Source organism: Dermacentor variabilis, chromosome 1, assembly GCF_050947875.1.
Source record: "Dermacentor variabilis isolate Ectoservices chromosome 1, ASM5094787v1, whole genome shotgun sequence".
In the NCBI taxonomy this organism is placed as follows: domain Eukaryota; kingdom Metazoa; phylum Arthropoda; class Arachnida; order Ixodida; family Ixodidae; genus Dermacentor; species Dermacentor variabilis.
This window is the reverse complement of record NC_134568.1, coordinates 46,122,639-46,143,594: the sequence shown is the minus strand read 5'-3', so window position 1 is coordinate 46,143,594 and position 20,956 is coordinate 46,122,639. Positions and strand designations below refer to the sequence as shown.

The 20,956-nt window shown below is 45.1% G+C and overlaps 1 protein-coding gene across 1 annotated transcript in view; it reads right to left on the bottom strand.

The window, feature by feature from the left end:
- Positions 1-20,956, bottom strand: part of bchs (WD repeat and FYVE domain containing 3 bchs) — a 245,728-nt gene that overhangs the window by 215,897 nt on the left and 8,875 nt on the right. Inside the window, exons 3-5 of the mRNA XM_075687061.1 lie at positions 11,822-11,945; positions 10,335-10,609; positions 2,630-2,822 (exon numbers count right to left, since the gene is read on the bottom strand). Of these exons, the coding sequence (XP_075543176.1) occupies positions 2,630-2,822; positions 10,335-10,609; positions 11,822-11,945 (592 nt within the window). The remainder of the gene's footprint in view (positions 1-2,629; positions 2,823-10,334; positions 10,610-11,821; positions 11,946-20,956) is intronic.

Sequence of the window (20,956 nt, the reverse complement as noted above, 5' to 3'; positions counted from 1 at the left end):
AGCAACAGTTGAATAAGATAAAACACACCACTGAATGTACAAGTTTACTTATTTTGCGGCTTTTCCCTTCCCATCTGGGCAAACGCGAAACCGTCACTCATGAAGCTCCATCAATTGAGCGTCTGTTCCGAGCAACCAAAAGCACTGTCAAACGCTGGCAAACTACTTGGTGCCATAACACATGTGCAACAGCCAAGCGCACGTAGCTTTCCCTTCATTGCCATAGAAAGTTGTCCGCAAGTATAGGTGTGTGAAAACCGTCATCACATGTTGGTAGTAACATGAATGCCTCTTCGAAAGGGCGATCATCAAACTAGATGGCGGCCATGACATCAAACAAGATGGCAGCGCACACAATCGCTCCACGAACTTGGTTGTTTTTGTAAACAAAAATGGTGCCACCCACGCAAGTGTAATGTGGTGGTATTTTATGCAATTTTAGTGCAAAACAATCACATTTTAGCACGTTTTGGAGCCTGCTAGCCTTGTGCGCGTAGGTAATATGAGGGGTTACGTTCCGGCAAATTTTGTTGATGAAGGATTGTAGTACAGCGAGCTTTTGTTCTTGAGAGGTACAAAATCCATTGAATCCTATGGGTGTTCAATGGGGATATGAAAATACAGTCGATCCTGGATATATCGAACCCGGATATATCGAATTATTGCTTATATCGAACAGTTGAAAAATCCCCTTGGAAATCCCATGCAAAACTACAGCGCTATTGTTCGCGTATATTGAACTTCTGTGCACCGGCATATCAATGTATCGAACTCCGTGCTAAGCTGCGCCCCGGCAAGTGCGCTTCTCCCACCATACCCCACCCCTGCAAGTGCGCTTCTCCCATCGCATCACACCCACGCAAGTGCGCTTCTCCTCACGAAGATCTCGCTGTGTTCCCGCGATCTCACGTGCGCCGCCCCGCACTCTGAGAAAAGGGCGTGTGGGCAAAAGGCACATGACGAGGAGTACTTGGAGTGCAATTAGGTGTGAAAGGGAAGCGGGAGGGAGAAACCATGCTGACCGCAGGTGCCCGTTTCCTGTGTTTTGGTTGGCTGACACCGCTGGGACAGCGAGACGAAAGAGGTCAGTGCAGTTTGGGCTTGTGGTAGTGCGGAGACGCGGAGCGGTGTGTCTTTCGATCGCTTTGTTCCTTTTGTTCACAAGGCCAACGCAAAGGCTTGAGACTCGTGTGGTGCAGTGCGTTTTTCTTTCTGCTTTTGGCACGTGTTCCAGAGCCATGGCCGCAGAAAAAACGCAAGAATTTGGCTTTTTCAACAAAGGCGGACATCATTCGACAGGTGGAGGCAGGCGAGAAAAAGTCGTTGGTCGCCGCGGCGTTATGAATTCCTCGCAACACCCTGAGTACGATCCTCAAGAACAAAGCCGATGTTAGGCTGAAGGACAGGTTGCCTGGACAGCGAATTTCGCAAGCTTTCGGCATTCCCAGGCGCCATCCCAGGCAGCGTTACAGCACGCGATTTCGTCAGCGCTGATGACAACGTGCAAGCTGTAGCAGATGGTGCTGATGCGGAGATTGTGGCTGACATCATTGGCGACGAGGACGCAGACTTGACCAACCACTATGCACTGCAGCTGAACTTGCATCACCTTTCAGAGTCATTCGCCGCTGTTGTGGCACAATGGAAGGAGCTGGCCTTTCTCATTTGGACACTGCCAACAAGCTTGAGGACAGCTTAATGAACTTGATGGTGCAGAGAAAAAGCAAGCAAAGATCACAGATTTTTTTCTTCCAAATAAAGTGCTCTGGTCATCGCGCTGCGTTTTTGTTTTTTCACGCGCCTTGGAGGCACAGATCGGTAAGTTCCCGTTAGTCACAACATCGGGAAACTGCCTTGAGATGTGTGGAGTTGTTAGAGAAGCTTTTGACATGCACATTTTATATTTCGAATTATCGATATATCGAACTATTTCGCGATCCCCTTTGAGTTCGATATATCCGGGATCGACTCTATTTCATTGTCGTGACAATTTTGCTGTTGTGGGGTTTCCTTATCGCGGATTTTGACTGTAACACATGCAGCTCCACACACAGGTATTGCTTACAACTCTTCTGCTTTTAACGAAATTCTGGCTCTCACACTTTTAGGGTGTACATCCCAGGTTAATATAACTCGCTTACAGCTTCTCCACTATTTAACAAAATACTGCTTCAATTTATTGAAGTCAATTTCTTGTCCAAATAACTTTGTTATAAGTAGGGTTTACTGTATTCACAATAACCTTAAGGAATAAAAATATGTCATTTTAAATTGAATACTTATATTTAAAACAATGTAACCAATTATTACTTGAAATTCAGAACACATTTATACTCAAAATTTTAAATAACGACACTTGATGATGGACAACTTCCAGAAAAATACTACATTTTAATAGTTGTTGCCAGATATGTCAGCTAGAGGGAATTCACTGTGGGCAAATCTGAACAATTTGTTCCTGCCAATTTCAGCAAGACATGTTAAACTGTCTGTAGTGTGGGCCGCCAATACTTCCGTAGGTGAATGACAGTGGAAAGACTGCAATGCTCTTGACCGGCTTTATTTATGTTCATATTTTTCAGCAAACCATGTTAACCATGGCAAGTAGAGGCGTGACAAGGTCACTTACTATGGATGTAATTGACAACAGGAGCGGTGAGACCATGTCGAGACAGTGTCATGAGCACTTCGGAGGCACTCTTGCGCCACACATTGTTGTACGGTGGACACCAGGTGGTAATGGCACTGAAAAGCAGTGTCAGGTCGTCCTTCCGTGCCAACTCCTCTGCAGGGGCGGAGTGGCTGCATAGCCGCACTAAGACCTGCATGAGACACGACAAAGTATTGTCATGATGGAAGCATGGAGACAAGACACAAGTAATAAAGCAAACCGTTTAACTAGTGAACTTGTGGATGCATAACAAATAAAAAATTGCATAGCAGTGACAGTAAAAAGTACGGCATCATATGCTTAACTGAATGTTACGGCTTGAAGATGGCCACAATGCAGGCATCCCTGCTCATTCAAGATGAATTGCTTTTTATTGTGAATGCTAAGAACATCCAAATAGCTGCGGAATTCAACAGCATGCACACCCCTCCTGCACTGTAATGTGACTATTAAATTTCATAAGTGTACCAACGCAAAAACAGAACAACCATAATGCATCTAGCAAAGTGAACACAAGCTTTTTCCCTTCGTGCAAATTGAGCAAGGCTTGAGTGAGGTCATATCCTAAGAAAAACTCTATTACAGGCAATGAAAATGAACTGTCCAATTAGTGCCAAGTTAGCTGTTTGTAGGACTGACAAAAATTAAAACCCTTTTAAGCAAAACTAAAATGCACATGATGGCACGTTGACTATCAGTGTGATCTATCACGCAATAAGTTTTCTGGACAACAAATATTATAGGACAAACAGCAACATTTCAGCTGAGCACAGATCTGAGTAGAATGGTGCCCGATTATTGCAAATCAAGGAGAAAACATAAAACTGTCCACAGTCGAACCCGGATATATCAAATCTGAAGGGGGTCACAAAAAAGTTCGATATTTAGGTAATTCAGTATATAAAATAATAGGCACCGAGGCACACGGTGGCTTACTGAATGGTGCGTCCGAGGGCTGCTAGGTTACTGCAAGCAACTTGGAAAAAAAAGCAAGGACACTTTATTTACGTGAAAAAAATTCCTGATTCTGGTTTGCTTCTTCTGCGAAATGAAGTTAAGACACTGTTGTGGCAGTTCTTGAACCTCTCCAGACAACCAGTGCTGTCGCTGATGTTTTCCTCGCCGAGGGCGGCAGCGAACCACATGGAACAGCCATAAACATGGGGCCACCGACAGGAATGTTTTTCGCAAAAATCTCCAAGAACTACGCATAAAGACCTTCCTCAATTTTCTCGTGGGAGGGAATGTGCACATGACAAGCTCCCAATCTTATTTACTCAGTGGCTTGTAGCTTTATCTTCTCCTTATTCTTCAGAAGCGTGCTCAATGTACTGCACAGGATGCCAAAGTCATCTGCTCCCCGTGGACTTCTTCTCATCGGCCTCTCCCCCCCCCCCTCCCCCCCCAACAGACTGGATCACTTTCAACTTCATTGCAAAATCCAAGTTGATTCTTTTCTTTACACCTGCAGCGGCCATTGTTTGCAGAAAAATGACACCACGAACAGGCACTAAACCCATGCGATGACGCCACGAAAATCGTAAAGAAGGAATGTTCATATTCAAGGTAGCACATGGGCTAGCCGAACAGCTTGATGGGTCTAAATTGACTGCAAACAAGAGGTGTGCAAGAAGCAAGAAGTGCATAAGAAAAAATAAAGTTACAGTCACGTTTCACTTCCGTGAATGCAGGTGACGGGCAAGCACATGGGTCGCTGCAACGCTTCACTTTGTTTCTTCTTCCCCCTTCGCTCAACACCACCTAGACTTTCCTCTGGTGGCGTTGCTCTGTTGCGCGCCGAGTCCTGCGCACTTCCTCCAGCACGCGATTCTCTTCTCCACCTCCAGAGGCCAGGTGACCTCAAAATGCACTTCTTTGTGCATTTTGAGGTCTTCAGCGTAATGCTGTGTTCGATATATCGAATCTGCTGGTGAAGGGGTGTACTATATATGTACACACCAGCCCTATACCTTTTCATGGGGTTTTCAGGGGGATCTTACAGCTGTTCAATATACACAAAAATTCACTATATGTGGTTTCTATATATCTGGGTTCGACACTATTTTGAATACCAAACACATAAAATGAGCATGATCAAGCACAAATGCACCTATATCAACAAATACTTGCTCATTTCACTTCCAACACATAATCTAAAACAACCACTACAATCAATCATGCACAGCCAGTAAAAGACGTGCAAACGTAAAGGCAATCAAGTAAATGAAACAGCACAATTACAGCTGCAGAGCAATGCAAGGTGACACTGCAAAATGGTTGTGGAAGGCATAATAAGTAAATTGATTGACTTATGGAGCATAATGATCCAAAGCAACATGGGGCCATGAAAGGTGCCGTAATCGAGTGCTCAGAAATAGTTTTGACCAGCTGGGATTCTTTAAAAGGCCCCTCACCAGGCCACACAGCAAACTTCGGTTATACGCTGGAAATTGTTACGTGTTCTCTAGGGAGTGTGCTGCTGCAAACATTTTTCAAATTGGCTCATTAATAGCCGAGATAGAATATTTCACTGCCGTGAACCCACGATTTCAAGATGCAAGCTCCACTGCCAAGCGAGACACTTTCTCCACTTGCCCGGAATTCCTTCTCATGTTCTCCCATACCGGACCTTGAGGATCGCGTGACGCATGTCACGGGCCCCACCTTCATTTTTCTGTCCTCGCCTTTTTGCGGCGCGGCACACTTATGCTGACGACGTCACGCGCGAGCCGTTGTTATTGTCTCGTTTTACGCAGCGCACGATTTTGCGCGCTGTAAACAAGGACAGCTGACTAGCTGTATATTTCAGTGCTACACGAATACTTAGGCAGACATAAGCAGATTACAGAGCGTGATCCTACGCTGGAACACGGTAGAAAATGACATATTTTCAATGTCTGCGCGCGCGACTGCACGACGTGGGAACAAGCAGACAAAACAGAAGTACATCTCTCTTGCTGTGGTGCGAAGTAAAACAAAAACACACAGACATTCGGTTTGTGTGTTCTATTATTTCTCTAAGCTTTAATTCGTCTATTCAAGCAACATATTACACAAATAATAGATGTTGCTTTGAATAATTCTCGAAGTCACGTGTCACCACAATTGATGCCACGGCACAAACACGTGTACATAGGCACACTAGCACATGTACGTCATCCTCTGGCTTGGAACGCGGCGGCCGCGAGAAGGGAAAACGGCGTTCGGTTTGAAATTTCAGATCTTTCTACAGTGCATAGCTATGTAATATTTTGCAGACATGATCGTTATCGCACATTGTATGCCCTGCCGCTTGTCAGCTCAAAATGGCCAGACCTGGTGAGGGGCCCTTTAATGTGCGCCTAAACATAAGTACACATGGGGAACCCCTCCACGGCATTTGGTCTAGCTCTCTGCCGAGTCAAACACACCCAACTGTTATTATTGACAGAATCCACCCAGTTCTTGCTTATCCCGCTGCTGCCCAGGTGTATGGAGTCACTTGCCACTGGACCACAGACTTGTGCCTCTCTGTTGGTGGCGTTCACAGTCTAAGTGTTGATAGTGGGCGCATTTGGCAGGTATAATAGCATGTCATCATGGCGTCGTGGTATATCACGAAGACAAGTTCCAGTTCTAACTGTACTTTGACCCATCTGTTCCCTTAATTTTATCTTGCGGTCTCTCTCTCTGAAGTAACCTCCTGCCTAGTCCTGCTTCCCATGATGAATAACAACAAACAAAAAATTTACCTAGATCTGCACCCTTGTAGCAAGCGACGCATCTTAGCAAACAGCCTCTTTTTCTCCCATTTCTCCCATCAATCCTTGGCTCGCTCAATTCCTGAAAGCTACCGGTGAAATCAGTGACAACAGCGAATGGTGCAGTGTGTCTAGTGTGTGATATAGTATTTCAGCACATACTGACATTGTAGGGAAGAAGAAAGAGGGCTTGTTATAAGCTTGCGAGCACAAATGGCTTTGTCTCCTTTCCTTCCCCCGCATACATAACCCTAGACCTGCAATATTTCAAAAGTGGACCTCCTCACACATCTCAGGCACAAAGTAGTAAAGCAGACTGCAAATGGAAGCAGCTGGCCCAAGGTTGGCAGGGACAAGACTTCCATTAGATTGCACCGCTCATGAGTACTAAGGGGGAGCTGAGCTAAGAGAGATGACGGAGAGCATAGATACCTTACAGGTAACCATTAGCAAATACAGACGTTTGATTTTTCGGACTTCTTAGGGACTGCGAAAACATCTGAAAAATCAGGCAGTCCAAAAAAGTGAATGCATGTCTTTGAGTGCCTTCAACTATTTTGTTACTGTGTTGATAGAAAATCGATTAATTTGATCAACAGCTTATGTAACAGTGCGAAAAAAAGCAGGAAGGGACAATGATAGAGACCGAGCGCTCTTTTCACTCAGTCTCAATTGCCGTCCTTTCCTTATTTTTTTTTCGCACTGTTACATAAGTTGCAATGAACCAACTAACCCAGCAAGCAACCATTCTTGATGAACAGTTTTTCTACGCACTGTTAAACATTTTCACTGAAATTCTTTTACTAGCAACATCATTGCACCGTCTAAAATGATGACTGAACTTTACAATTTCTGGCTGATTTGGGAGTCTGGAAAAATAAAATTTTGAATGGAGGTTTCACAAAACTAGCCTCCAGTGCTCCTAGCACTTTTTCATTAAGAAGAGTCAAAAACTGCGCTTTGGTCGAATTGGCAACATAACTTTTAAGTGACAGCAGCAGTGAAGACACAAAAGCTTCTCTTGGGTTGTCAATTTTCTGATACGACATATCGGCTGCTTTAACAATGTCTCAAACAACAGTAGATGTTCATGAGCGCATATTATTTTTATAAATGTGTTCAACTACTATCAAGTGCAACTTTATTTTCCCCACCATGGGTTTCTTTTATCCATCAACGCTTCAACAGCCCATGTACAAATTATTACAATAAACACATAGTCAATTTCAGACTGACCTTCAACTGAAGCTTGACTGGCTGTCTGATCTCTTACATTTTAAACACCACCTGTGCAAGTGCACTTATTCATTACTGCACAATATTGTGCAACACTCCAAGTTACTGTGCAGGAACTGAACAAAGCAGGTGGAGGTTCCTGTGCCAGTTCAATGCACACTAAACCACATTGCTTGCTCAGAAAAGCTGACTGCACGCAATAATCAAGTATGAGAAGGCTGCAGCACTCTCCCTGACCTGACAGCCATTACTTCGCAATCCTAAAAAATGCAGTAAAAAACAAACCAGGTGAGTGCACAAATGTGAAAACAGCCTTTTCACATTTGCCATGCTACTGCTTTCCCGCATAGCATAGGTATCACTATCGCTAGTATTCGCATCAACAAATCTTCATAATTTTTTTGCATGATCTGAGTTAGAAAAGTTAGGTTACAAAAGTATATGTATATATTTCTTACACTCAGTACTTATACTAAAATTGCAATTTACAACTTCCATTTGTGTTCCTTGAGGTGCTTCTTTAAAGCTTCACATAAGAATTCTCAAAAATTGCCTGAGCAATTATTACTGCTATGCATCCATACAAAACACCAGTAATCAAGCTATAATTTTACATATCACAGGATACGTTGCGACTACTATGTGTTGAAATAAAAGGTTAAAACATGATATCTCTGAACATAAACACATAACTAGTGGTAATGACTGAGTTAAGGGCTCAAACAGTCACAGCCACATCCAAAATAACTTTAAAGGCCTACCAGTACAATCATAGGCTCCTAGGTGCTCGTACTGTGACAGGAGATGGCAGATGCGTGAGTGTGTAATTAAGGAACACATTCTATGTCCTGTAACAGTGGCGCCTTTGCACTATTGGTATGCTTCACCACAATACAGTGCATAGACTTCATCATATAACATAGCCATATTGGGGCAAAGCTGACTTTCGGCAACCAGCATTATGCAAAGATTTTGGCACCTTGGTGCTCGTACTGTGACAGGAGACGGCAGGTGTGCGCGTGTATAATTAGGAAACACATTTTATGCTCCATTACAATGACCCCTTCGCAGTATTGGTATGCTTCAACGCAATACATTGCGTATGCTTGACCATCCACAGCTGTACACAGCTGTACAGCTGAACACAGCTGTACTGTGGCGAAACTGACTTTCAGAAACCAGCATTATGCAACGCTTCAGACCCTTCCGTGCTTTATGTGCTTCAATGCTATTGGGGAGGTTGACGAAGGTGGAGTCGGCGCCATTGCCGACAGTGGCGAATCCTCTAAATGAAAAAACGCAGCCCCAGACAGCAGGAAACTTGATTAGCGAACATCGAAGCAGCTAGCTAGGACTAACGACAGCACAAATACGTCTACTATGGCTTCCAGTGGTTCAGCGTGCGAGATTGCTGGTTCGAGGCTACGAGATAATCAAAATGATGGTGGCAGTGGCTTCAAATAGGGTGTTTTGGACCTGCAGTCCTAAGCAAAAGTCCAAAAAATTGTACGGCGAAGGGCTTCAGCGTCCGAAATTTCAGACGTCCTTATGCACTGGCTCTATAAGGTGTCAGGAAGGCAGGCATTCGAATTATCAGGCATGTCGGAAAATCGGTCGTTGACTGTACAGTCTAACAGTGATAATGAAGTCTCACGTGAAATGAAAATACCTTCATTATACCACATATTTGTTATTAACACATATTTGTCACACACTGATATCAGAGTAAAAATGTCTAGATTTGCTTCATTATATCCATGTAGAAGGATCGACATTTGGGCGAGTTGGTACTGGTTGAAACTATCCCATAATCTCAGGAATGTAGCAGGCAGATTTGATATAAAGGTTGTTTTTTCTGCCCCTAACAAGTTGATCAAAATTTGTGGTAAGATCGATAGGAAATTGGCCCAGGCTGCCTCCACTCATGCTGGGAAAGGCTGTACTGTTAAGCATACGTCCCCGTTTGTGCGCTGTAGAATGGGAGTTGTGTACGAACTTCCATTTTCCTGCGGTCACGTATATATCCGTCAAACTGGTCGTTGCCTCAATATTAGATTGTCTGAACATAGGCGCTCACTAACGGGTAATGCCTACTCGCATGTCGCGCGGCATTGCTCTGAGCATGGGTGCACTCCAATATATAAAGACACCACAATACTTTCCACGCACAAAAATCAGACTACGAGGGAGATTATTGAGGCCTTCTATATCAGAAAAAAAGGGTCGCGCTGTGTAAGCATGCCATCGATAAACTTGCATGATAGTGAATTTGAATTTTTAAGCAGCTTCATAACGTAGTATTAGATTAAATGGTTTTGCGTGTTTTTTTTTGCCTGCGCACTGATAATGACGCCATGGATGGGAGAGCACATGGCTATGGGTTGTGTACTTAAGTGTATGTATGCCTTCGAATAAAGTTAGTTGTGAGTTCAGCGCTGTCCTGTGTGTTCCTGCCTTCTGTCGTCGTTTTTTTTGCGCTGCCCCTTCAAGATGTTCATTATATCCATGTTCATTATATCAAGGTTCGACTTATTTGTGTACACTCGCCCTGCATAACTGTTGGATGCCCTGAGATGCTGGCACAGAGTAATGGGTGGTCACGACTTGTGTCAAGACCTGTTTATGAACTTATGCACTTGAAGTGCAATATTTTTCAATGCCAATGAAATGCACATCCATGTACGCACCTGAACAAACACTTTCTGGAGCAGGATCCGGCGCTCGCGGGGTGTGAACTCGCAATGGGGCTCCAGGCGGTCAGGGTCACGCAGTTGTGGCAGGTCGAAGAACAGGTAGAGGCACTTGACCAACGTAGAAGGCAATGCGCTCGAGGTCATCACCTCCACCAGTGGGGCCCCGCCACTGGCCAACAGGTTCATGGTGGCCAGCAGCATCCAACCACGGCTCTGCTCCTCTGTGCTCTCAATTTCCAGGAATTGCGCAATGGCACTGCTCGCACTCTCTGGGTTATACACAGAGATGGGAGGTGGGGGATGCAAGCGTATGCTTGTGGATTACACAGCTACATGTAACATAATTGGTGAAATCAACAGAACATGCAAACAAGCTTGCCAGATGGAATTAAAGGTGACATGTCCGGCTATGAATACAAAGGCAGTTAAAATGGTACCAGTAGTACGCAACACTACTTTACAAACTGCTAGTAGGCATACAGGTACATTTACTGCTGCACAGGGTGCTAACTTCGTTCCATCACACACGAGTTAGAAAATAGTCAAGGCACTAATTGGCATTGCCGAGCCACGTCATGCTGTCCATGACCTGGATAAACAATTCGATCTCTTGTGCAAGTCCACCTTAATTTAAGGGGCTGACACAACAGTACATGCATAGCCTGCAACTTGGGAAAAAATTTAACGCACTGTAGTCCGAAAGAAGCGTTCCTTCAGTTTTTTTTTTTTCAGTAAGGAGGTGACTCCTTGCTATTACATCTATGAAAAAGAAGCATTAGCTTTGCTTTATACATGATTTTCATGGTAGTTTCACATATAGTGCAGTGCTGATACAATGGCTGCTTTTTGCAGAATTGTTGGTCACAAGTGGGCTAGGCAACACCAATGATTAATATCATAACAATGCACATTAGCATCATCAGCTTGCTTACCATAGCTGGTTTTGTAGTTTTTCATCCGGCCACTATAGTCAGCTCTGTGCACAAATGCCACATAATGTCGAGCTTTATTTATGGTAGCTACTGGACTCAGTGCAATCACTTTTCTACTTACTCCTGATCACATGAAACTTTTGACAGCTCCGATCAACAGCAAGGGGGTGAAAGGGAAGTCAAATAAGCCGGTTTTGAAGAATGTGAATAGACGTAAATTTAGCAAAGTACAATGTTGAGCTGCTTGATGCGCAGTTGACAATGTTAATGGCGCAAAAGGTGACTGCACACTACAACATAAGTATGTGATGGCTTGTAGGGTTGCCTGTATTTTGCTCTCAGGATCTGCACATTCAAACAAAAAGAGACATTTAGTTGAGTTCAGTGCTCTTTTTGTCTATCCGTCTTTTTCTTCCACAACCTTTTGCACCACAAACACTGACAAACATAAATTTACATACAAAATAAATTTGTAGCCTTTTCAACGTAAAAAAATTATTTGTGAGAAAGAAATATATAAATGCATGTATAGGAAGAGGCAACACCAACCTGTACTTTGATTTGAAGCCCGCCTCCGAATCTCGGAAACCATGAGCTTGGAAACTAGCTTGGAGAATGCTAGCACATCGCTGAACTTGTCAATAATATCCGCAGCAGGGCTGTTCTCAAACACCTACAACACGGAAGTCAGAGCTTTCATAAGAAAGGGAGCAGAGCAGAATCGTTATATAATAGTCAACGCCACTTACAGAAAAAAGAAAAGAAAGCCAGTCCTAACTCTTATTCCTTTAATGACAAAATTCTCACTTAGTAAACAGCCAAACAGGCCAACCCAGCAAAGTAAACACCAGCAGCCTCAGCAGTGCCTGTTAACCCGCAAATGAACTCCAAACGAACCACCAGCCTGAAATCCAACCTCAGCATTTGCTACTGACACAGCATAAAGGGACATTAAAGAGAAAAAAAATTAATCAGCTTAGATTGATACAGTATTGTTTCAAAATGTGTTGTTTCATTAATTATACTGTAAAAGGTTGATTGCTGGATGAGGAAATTAAGGCCAATATCCACTTATTGAATTTTATGCAGAAACCCCAGCCCTTGTGCGTCAATATCATGAATTTCAAGCTATTTTTTTTCTATTTGGCAGTTGTGACGTAGTAAATGGTCTCAAAGCTTGCCAAGTTCAGTTTTCACGTTTGTTACAATAGAATGTAGTCTATCTTTACTGATAAAAAAAAACAATCAGCTGCGAGTAAATCCCTTCAAAAGCCACAGGTCATGTTGGGCTGGGGCAGGAGCTTCAAGGCAGCACTGCCACCTGTCTTTAGTTTCTTTCTGACTTGTCAAGCTGCCTCTTGAGGTAATGGTGTCTTTTTTTTTTTTTTTTTGTATTGTGCAAGGGCAAATAGTGGCACAACATCTGAGCCTAATGTTATTCCTGTACTTGTAGCAAGGAGCCTACAGCTTTGTTCATTAAGCTGCCTTCAAATTCGCAAAATCCCCTCCATTTCTTGTGAATATTTCTATGCACTTTTAAACAAAATGGCACTGGTTAAGTTTCTTTATATCTCACGACTAAACAGTGCCTCCAGTAGAAGCATAAGCCAAGAAATCTTGTCACTGATAGGGTGATGGTGCTGCCTGGCAGTGGAGAATGATACCACTGAGCAACACTCTGGCCTGCGAGATCAGGCATTGTGATGGAGGTCACATCACACTACCTCGAGGTCATGCCAGCACAAAAGCACGGAGCAATGATGGGCAGGTCATGATGGGTATTAGCACAGGTGCCCAGCTTTTGAGTGCACTTCAAATAGCAAAAAGGAGGGGAAGCTTGCAAAGGTACCAGCAGCATTTGCCTGCTACTTTCATACTAAATTTATTCATAAAGTTTGTTTTGCAAAATAATCACGAGGCTATGGATCTTTGATACCATGCACTTTAGCAAACAGTTTTATAACTGCACAAACAAACGACCACAGAGAGAGAGCGCACAAGGACAGGTGCAGCCTTGTGTCCTTGTGTACTGCGCCTGTCCTTGCGTGCTCTCTCTCTGTGGTTGTTCGTTTGCGGAGTTATAAAACTGTTTGCTTATAGGCACCAACTTGCCCAACAAGAAGTTTTTCTAAGATACCAGACATGTTAACCTGGACTGGTAGATTATAGTTCAGCAGCTGGGAACAGCTTAGTTGCAGCAGGCTAGAATGTATTATAACCTCTTTTTGAGCAGCGCAATCGCTCCTCTCTGCCCGACGCATATTTTGCTGCCAGTAGCGGCAGTGTCACAGTCGCTAACTATTGAAGGAGCATCGCAATAAAGCGTGTTGGGCATTGGAGCGTGCGTCTAGTATCTGACCAGCCACATGCTCCAGACCGGCCATGGGTAGAGCTACAGTGTGCTAGACACGCTCAATAGCTAGCAACAACAATGCCGCTGCTATGTGCAATACTTCTCGTAACACCCACGAATAGGCAAGGCAAGCGTCGGTTGGCGCACTGCCCACATATTCTAATTCACTATAACCAGGTCTATCGCAAATTCTAAAGATAAACAACAACATGGCCTTCAAATTATCATGAAAGCCATCAGTGACACCACTCCCCGCCAGTGACTCAAGCCGGCCACATTTATGAACTTTTTCTTCATAAAAAAAGAAAAATGTGAAGACAGAGTGAAATGCAGGACACAGGCTTGATGTCATCGGCGCCACAACTTTGGCACAAAAATGGAAAAATGTAGCCTGGTCTTAATTTTCTGCGCCGATAGCAAATTTTAAAAATAATTTTTTTTAATAGAAATGTGAATAGAGTTTCAAATGAATTATCTATTTGAAGCTCACTTACTGTTTCTCCATAGTGTTCATTTAAATAATGAATCCCCAATACTAATAAACCAGCTGTAAAGGGGGTTTATTCGGGTCGTAGAGAAGCAGCGACCAACACGGCAACAGCAGGTAGGGCGCAGCCAGCGAACGAACTGGGTACGAGCCACGCGATGGCAATGGGGCTTTTTAGCCTGCCGATCTTCTTCGTCACAATCACCCCCGGAATTGAAGAGTAGCCATCCTGGCGACCTAGGATGAGGTGGGCGGATCGTAGTACTGCTTCAGCCAGTCAATGTGTACAGTCTCTCGCCCTCGTCGACGGAGATCGGGGGATGGCGATACGGGTTCGACCCCGTAGTTCACTGGTGATGTTTTTGCAACCACGCGGTAGGGCCCGTGGTACTTCGGGAGGAGCTTGGACGAAAGGCCGGGAGCAGCAACAGGCGGGACCCAAAGCCACACGAATGAGTCGACGGGGAAGGGGTGAGGGGGAGGATTGAGGTCATGGCGCTCTTTTTGGCGGCACTGTTGAGCAGACGTCAAAGAACGGGCCAGTTGTCGGCATTTCTCGGCGTGCTGAGCAATCACAGAAACAGGTGAGCATTCAGCAGGGTCCGGCCGGTACGGGGGAACAGTATCAATGGTGCTGGAGGGATGGCGGCCGTAAAGCAGAAAGAATGGCGAGAATCCAGTAGTGGCTTGAGTGGCAGTGTGATATGCGTAAGTGACAAACGGAAGTACAAGATCCCAGTTGGAGTGGTCAGATGCAACATACATTGATAGCATGTCACCAAGAGTTCTGTTGAATTGGTCTGTTAAGCCATTGGTCTGTGGATGATAAGCAGTAGTAGTGCGGTGAATAATTTGGCATTCAGATAGGAGTGACTGCAGGACGTCTGAGAGGAATACGCGGCCCCGATTGCTCAACAGTTCACGAGGGGCGCCATGGCGGAGAACGAAGTTGTTTAGTATGAACGAGGCGATGTCTTTTGCTGATGCAGCAGGCAAGGCGGCGGTTTCAGCATACCGTGTCAAATGATCTACGGCCACAACAATCCATCGGTTGCCAGCGCCAGTAGATGGAAGAGGCCCGTATATATCAATGCCGACGTGGTCGAATGGCTGAGCTGGGCAGGGAAGTGGTTGGAGAGGCGCGGTGGAGAGATGCGGGACACATTTGCGTCGCTGGCAGGCAATGCAGGAGCGCACGTATTTGTGGACGAAGGTGCACATCCCTCGTCAATAATATCGTAGGCGAAGCCGTGTGTAGGTTTTTGACGCTCCGCCGTGACCACACTGCGGGTCAGAATGAAAAGTGGAGCATAAATCTTGTCGTAGGTGGCGAGGCACTACTAAGAGCAATTTGCGGCCGTCATTGTGGTAGTTGCGGCGGTATAAAAGTCCGTCGCGGATTGTGAAATGCTGTCCCTGTCGGCGTAACGCTCGAGGTGCCGAAGTTGCCGGAGGATTGGACAAAAAGTCGAATATCATGACGATCCATGGGTCTTTTCGTTGCTCTGATGCCATGTCCAGGATGTCAAGTGGTGAGATGTCATGTCTATAAGTAGAAGTGCTGCCGTCTGAAGTAACTGGGGAACGCGAGAGGGCATCGGCATCAGAGTGTTTGCGTCCAGAACGATAGACGACACGGATATCATAGTCCTGGATTCGCAGGGCCCACCGAGCGAGGCGGCCCGACGGGAGACAAGTCAAAACTTGATGTAAATGCCGAAGATGGGTCGGGAAATCAGGGGAAAAGACGACAACGTCGTTGATGTAGCAGAGGCAAGTATGCCACTTCAGGCCACGTAGGATGCCGTCCATCATGCGTTCGAAGGTGGCGGGCACATTGCACAGACCGAACGGCATCACAGTGAATTCATACAAGCCATCTGGTGTTACAAACGCGGTTTTAGAACAGTCAGCGTCAGCCATGGGCACCTGCCAGTAGCCAGAGCGGAGATCTAAGGAGGAAAAAAACTCCGCTCCTTGCAAACAGTCAAGTGCGTCGTCAATACGTGGCAACGGGTATACATCCTTTCAGGTAATCTTGTTAAGCCTTCGATAATCGACGCAAAGTCGTATGGTGCCGTTTTTCTTTTTAACTAGGACGACTGGTGATGCCCAAGGACTACTAGAAGGCTGGATGACACCGCGATTGAGCATATCGTTCACCTGGTCATTGATAACGCGTCTTTCAGTCGCCGATACTCGGTAGGGACGCTGTCGAATAGGTGCATGGCTCCCAGTGTCGATAGTGTGCGAAACAGTCGTTGTGCGGCCGAGTGATGTTGCTTGGCAATCAAAGGAGGAAGAGAAGCCTTGGAGCAAGCGAAGAAGTTCGTCGCGCTGCGTCGTCGTAAGGTCACTGGCAATAGCTGACGTAAAAGCACGCGGTAGTGACTGTGGACGCGATGCCTAGAGAGCAGCAATATAAGTGGAGTCGTCCATCGTGTCAAATATTGAAGATGAGGTCAGTGGCTCTGCTCTGCCAAGGCTTTCACGGCGGCGTAAAGTAATTGGTTCAGCCGATGGGTTTGAGACGCAAATGAGAGAGGCGCCAGCTTGGAACTCAAGGACAGCGAACGGCAGTGGTAGTGAACGGTGGCGAACTAAGAGTACAGACGGAGCGAAGAGTACTGTGCCGTCATCTACATAGTCACAAGAGATACTGACAAGGGTAGAAGACCAGGCAGGTATAACGGTGTCTTCTGAAAGAGAGATTTTGTGTGCAATGGTCCTTATGGTCAGTGATAATATCAGTCGAAAACTGAAACAGCTCGATTTCGGCGCGGGCGCAGTCAATGATCGCGTGATGTGTGGAGAGAAAGTCCCAACCTAATATGACGTCGTGTGAACATGATGGCAACACGATGAATTCTATGATATAGAGGACGTCCTGAATTACGACACGAGCAGTGCAGGCGCCGGATGGCTCGACGTGCTGTGTGTTGGCAGTTCGAAGAGACAGTCCAGAAAGCGGCGTCGTCACTTTTCCTATCTTGCGGCAAATATGGCCATCTATCGCTGAAAGTGCAGCGCCGGTGTCGACAAGTGCTAGCGTCAATGTTCCTTCTATTGCGACTTCAATAACGTTCTTTGGGGAAGTGTGAGGCCTTATACATTTCGCTGGCACTGCAGTTCTCGCCTCCTGAACTGTGATATTTAGTTTTCCTGGCGCAAAGGGCTCCGACGCCGGTGCATGGGGGAAAGCGAGCGGCGGCGAGGAGAAGGTGAACGGCGAGCAGAAGAGAATGCAGTGTCGACAACAGGAGGAGATTCAAAGGTGTCCGAAGAGTTGCGGTGTCGTTGGAAACGTGGCGTATATGGACGCACATTGGTGGGGACGTTCGGTGTAAAGAGGCGACAGTGACGTGCTACGTGTCCAGCATGGCCACAATAAAAACAAATCAGGCGATTGTCTTCCGTGCGCCAATCATCTTGAGGTCGTGCATACTGCACCAGTGGCCGGACTGGAGTGGATACAGGTGGGCGAAGGGGACCATAGGTCTGTGGAGCAGGCCTCGAAGCGACTTCGGCGTACGTCAGGGGAGCAGCAACCGGAGCCTGCTGGAGAGAAGGTGGAATGTGGTCGGCTGCCTGCTCCTTGATGACAGATTGGAGAGCGGGCGCCAACGGAGAATTCGACTGGCCGTGTGTAAGGTGAATCAGAGAAAGCTGACGAGCCACCTCTTCACGGACGAACTCCTTGATCTGTAGCAGTAGCGACGTGTTATCCGGGGAAACAGCCAAGCTCGACATTGAAGTCGCCTGAGGAGGAGATTGGCGGGTGGCTAGGCGTTGTTTGCAGAGTTCGTCGAAGCTTTGGCAGAGACTGACGAGTTCAGAGACTGTCGCCGGATTTTTCGCCAACAGCATCTGGAAGGCGTCGTCTTCAATGCCCTTTAAGATATGGCAGATCTTCTCGGCATCAGCCATTGTGACGTCAACGCGGTTGCAGAGGTCGACAACATCTTCTATATAACTTGTAAATGTCTCCCCGCACTGTTGCGCACGACTGCGCAAACGTTGCTCGGTGCGAAGCTTGCGAACGGCGGGGCGCCCGAATACCTCCGTCACGTTAGTTTTGAAGGCTGGCCACGTCGTGAGATCACGTTCATGGTTGCGGTGCCACACGCTGGCGACACTGCTCAAATAAAAGGATACGTAATTCAGCTTTTTGGTGTAGTCCCAGTGGTTTTGGATGCTCACCCGGTCGTAGTCAGCGAGCCAGTCTTCTACGTCATGGTCTTTGGTACCGCTGAAGATGGGTGGGTCGCGTTGACGCAACGGGCCAGGGCAGACCACGGTAGTCATTGGGGCAGCGGGTTGTGGTTGCGGTGGTCCTTCTTCCGGCATCATGAAGACAGGCTGCAGTGTCCGGTTGCGAAGTTCCAGAATTCCGGTTGTACCCAGCACCTCCACCAATTGTAAAGGGAGTTTATTCGGGTCGTAGAGAAGCAGCGACCAACACGGCAACAGCAGGTAGGGCGCAGCCAGCGAACGAACTGGGTACGAGCCACGCGATGGCAACGGGGCTTTTTAGCCTGCCGATCTTCTTTGTCACACAGCCAAAATATTGATGTAAGGTTTCAAGGCAAGGTTCAAATGACAACTGCTAGTCCAGAATTACCTGCCAAGTATTTAAGCGTAAACAGAAGAGGGAAATGCACCTCGCATTAGCCCTTACATAGTCTCATGAAAGTTCAAGATGATGCTAGTAGGTTGTACTACCTCGTTGACTACTACTTCAATTGTGCTGTAAATATTCTAGTGCATGTTCTGGCACCACTAGTGTATCAAATGTGGCATTGAACTGCGACACTACTCATTGTCAATACAAAGTTGCAGAAACACACCATAGCACATATTTAGTGTTTCGTGTCTTATAGAAATTTAAGCAAGCTGAAGAAAATAGCCCATTGGAATTTGAGCAGCTCTTCCATACAGCTCACTTTGGTTTATTACAAGAGCTAATATACAAACCACTATGTCCTATAATTTACAGTGATGCATAGAGACAGTTCACAGAAAGGCTTGCACTTTTTCTCATATCCCTATCTTGAGGGATTCATTTTTTTCCTCTCACGTACTTGTCTCATACTAGCATTTCAGATGGAAGAGAGAGAAAACTGCATCAGGCTTTCAGACATGGATTGATGGGGTTAGATGCCCCAATCAAACACATGGTCTACGACAGATGCTTTGGCGTAGAGTTCTCGATTATTTTTGCCCAGCTGGGGCTCATTAATGCGCACCCAAAGTGTGGCATGCAATTAATTTTGCATTCCAATACCACTGAGCTTGTAAATGCTGGAGCTTTCAAATTATCGTAAATGCTAGAGCTTTGAAATTATCGAATCTACTCATATACAGGTCAAGTGCGAAAGCAAGTCAACTCCCTGCACCTATACAACCTTTTTTTTTCATTTTCTGTATTTTTGTTCAAGCAGATTTTAAAGATGGATATCTAAAAAGTGGCACTAGTCTGAGAATTTCTGCTGAGTGGGCACAACTTGACTACTGCGTTGCTTTCATTCTGCAATTTCAACATATGTCCTAAAATGAATTTAAGACCATTAGCACATCTTTCTCATTAGCTACCTGGACACTGATTTGTTGAGCAGGTAATGTTTGTCTATTCCCGTAATCCACCTGAAATGGTCAAATTACGTAATAGGTCCATGTGACGTCTAAAGACATTGTTCAAACTAAAAAGACAAAAAAAATACAAACACAGTTTACTGTTGACAATATAAAAAAAAATACGCTGGAATATAGGTGAACCAGCCTCACAAATATCCGAATACAACAGTTTTTTTTTTTAATGCGAAAGTTTGCTTTTAAGATGAGCAAAATTACTTCTCCACATTAACAGCTAAACCCTATTTCTTGATGTCACAAGTGGAAGCACGCTTTGCAAGAGTTTATTTTCTTAACATTCTTTGCCACTGTTTATTCCCCTCAGAAGTACATCCTATGCACTGCTTAATGGGTTACTACTAATACATTTATTGAAGCTCATCCAAATTAAACGTAGACCAAACAGGATACTAATATACATTCTACTTTTTGGACACAGAGTGCTAGTAACTAAGGGGGTCTGCAAGTCCATTAGGCAATGAAGCTTGTTTACTATTATAGGTTGCGATTATTGCAGTGCAGTCAAGTTTGGCTGTTTTCAATGACACACTAGCATAAAAACGGTTCCCTTCATTAAACATGGCAGTTATACATCAGCATGACAGTACTCCGAGGAGAATTATCTTTTTCTGTTGAAAAACTGTCTGCTTGAAATACTGGTGGTCCTTTATATGAATTGTCTATCAATTTCAAGGGTCCCAGAGAACTGGAAGAATGCCAACATTATACTAATCCACAAAAAGGGAGACATTAAAGAATTGAAAAATTACAGGACCATTAGCTTACTTTCAGTATTATATAAAATATTCACCAAGATATTCTCCAATAGAATAAGGGCAACACTGGACTTCAGTCAACCTAGGGAACAGGCTAGTTTCAGGAAGGGATACTCGACAGTGGATCACATCCATGTCATTAATCAGGCAATCGAGAAATCCGCAGAGTACAATCAGTCTATCTGTATGGCTTTCATAGATTACGAAAAGGCATTTGACTGAGCAGAGATATCAGCAGTCAGAGGCATTACGTAATCAAGGAGTACAGGATGCTTACGTAAATATCTGAAAATATCTACAGAGATTCCACAACGACCTTAATTCTCCACAAGAAAAGTAGGAAGATACTTATAAAGAAAGGGATCAGACAAAAAGACACAATCTCTCCAATGCTATTCACTGCATGCTTGGAAGAAGTATTCAAGCTATTAAACTGG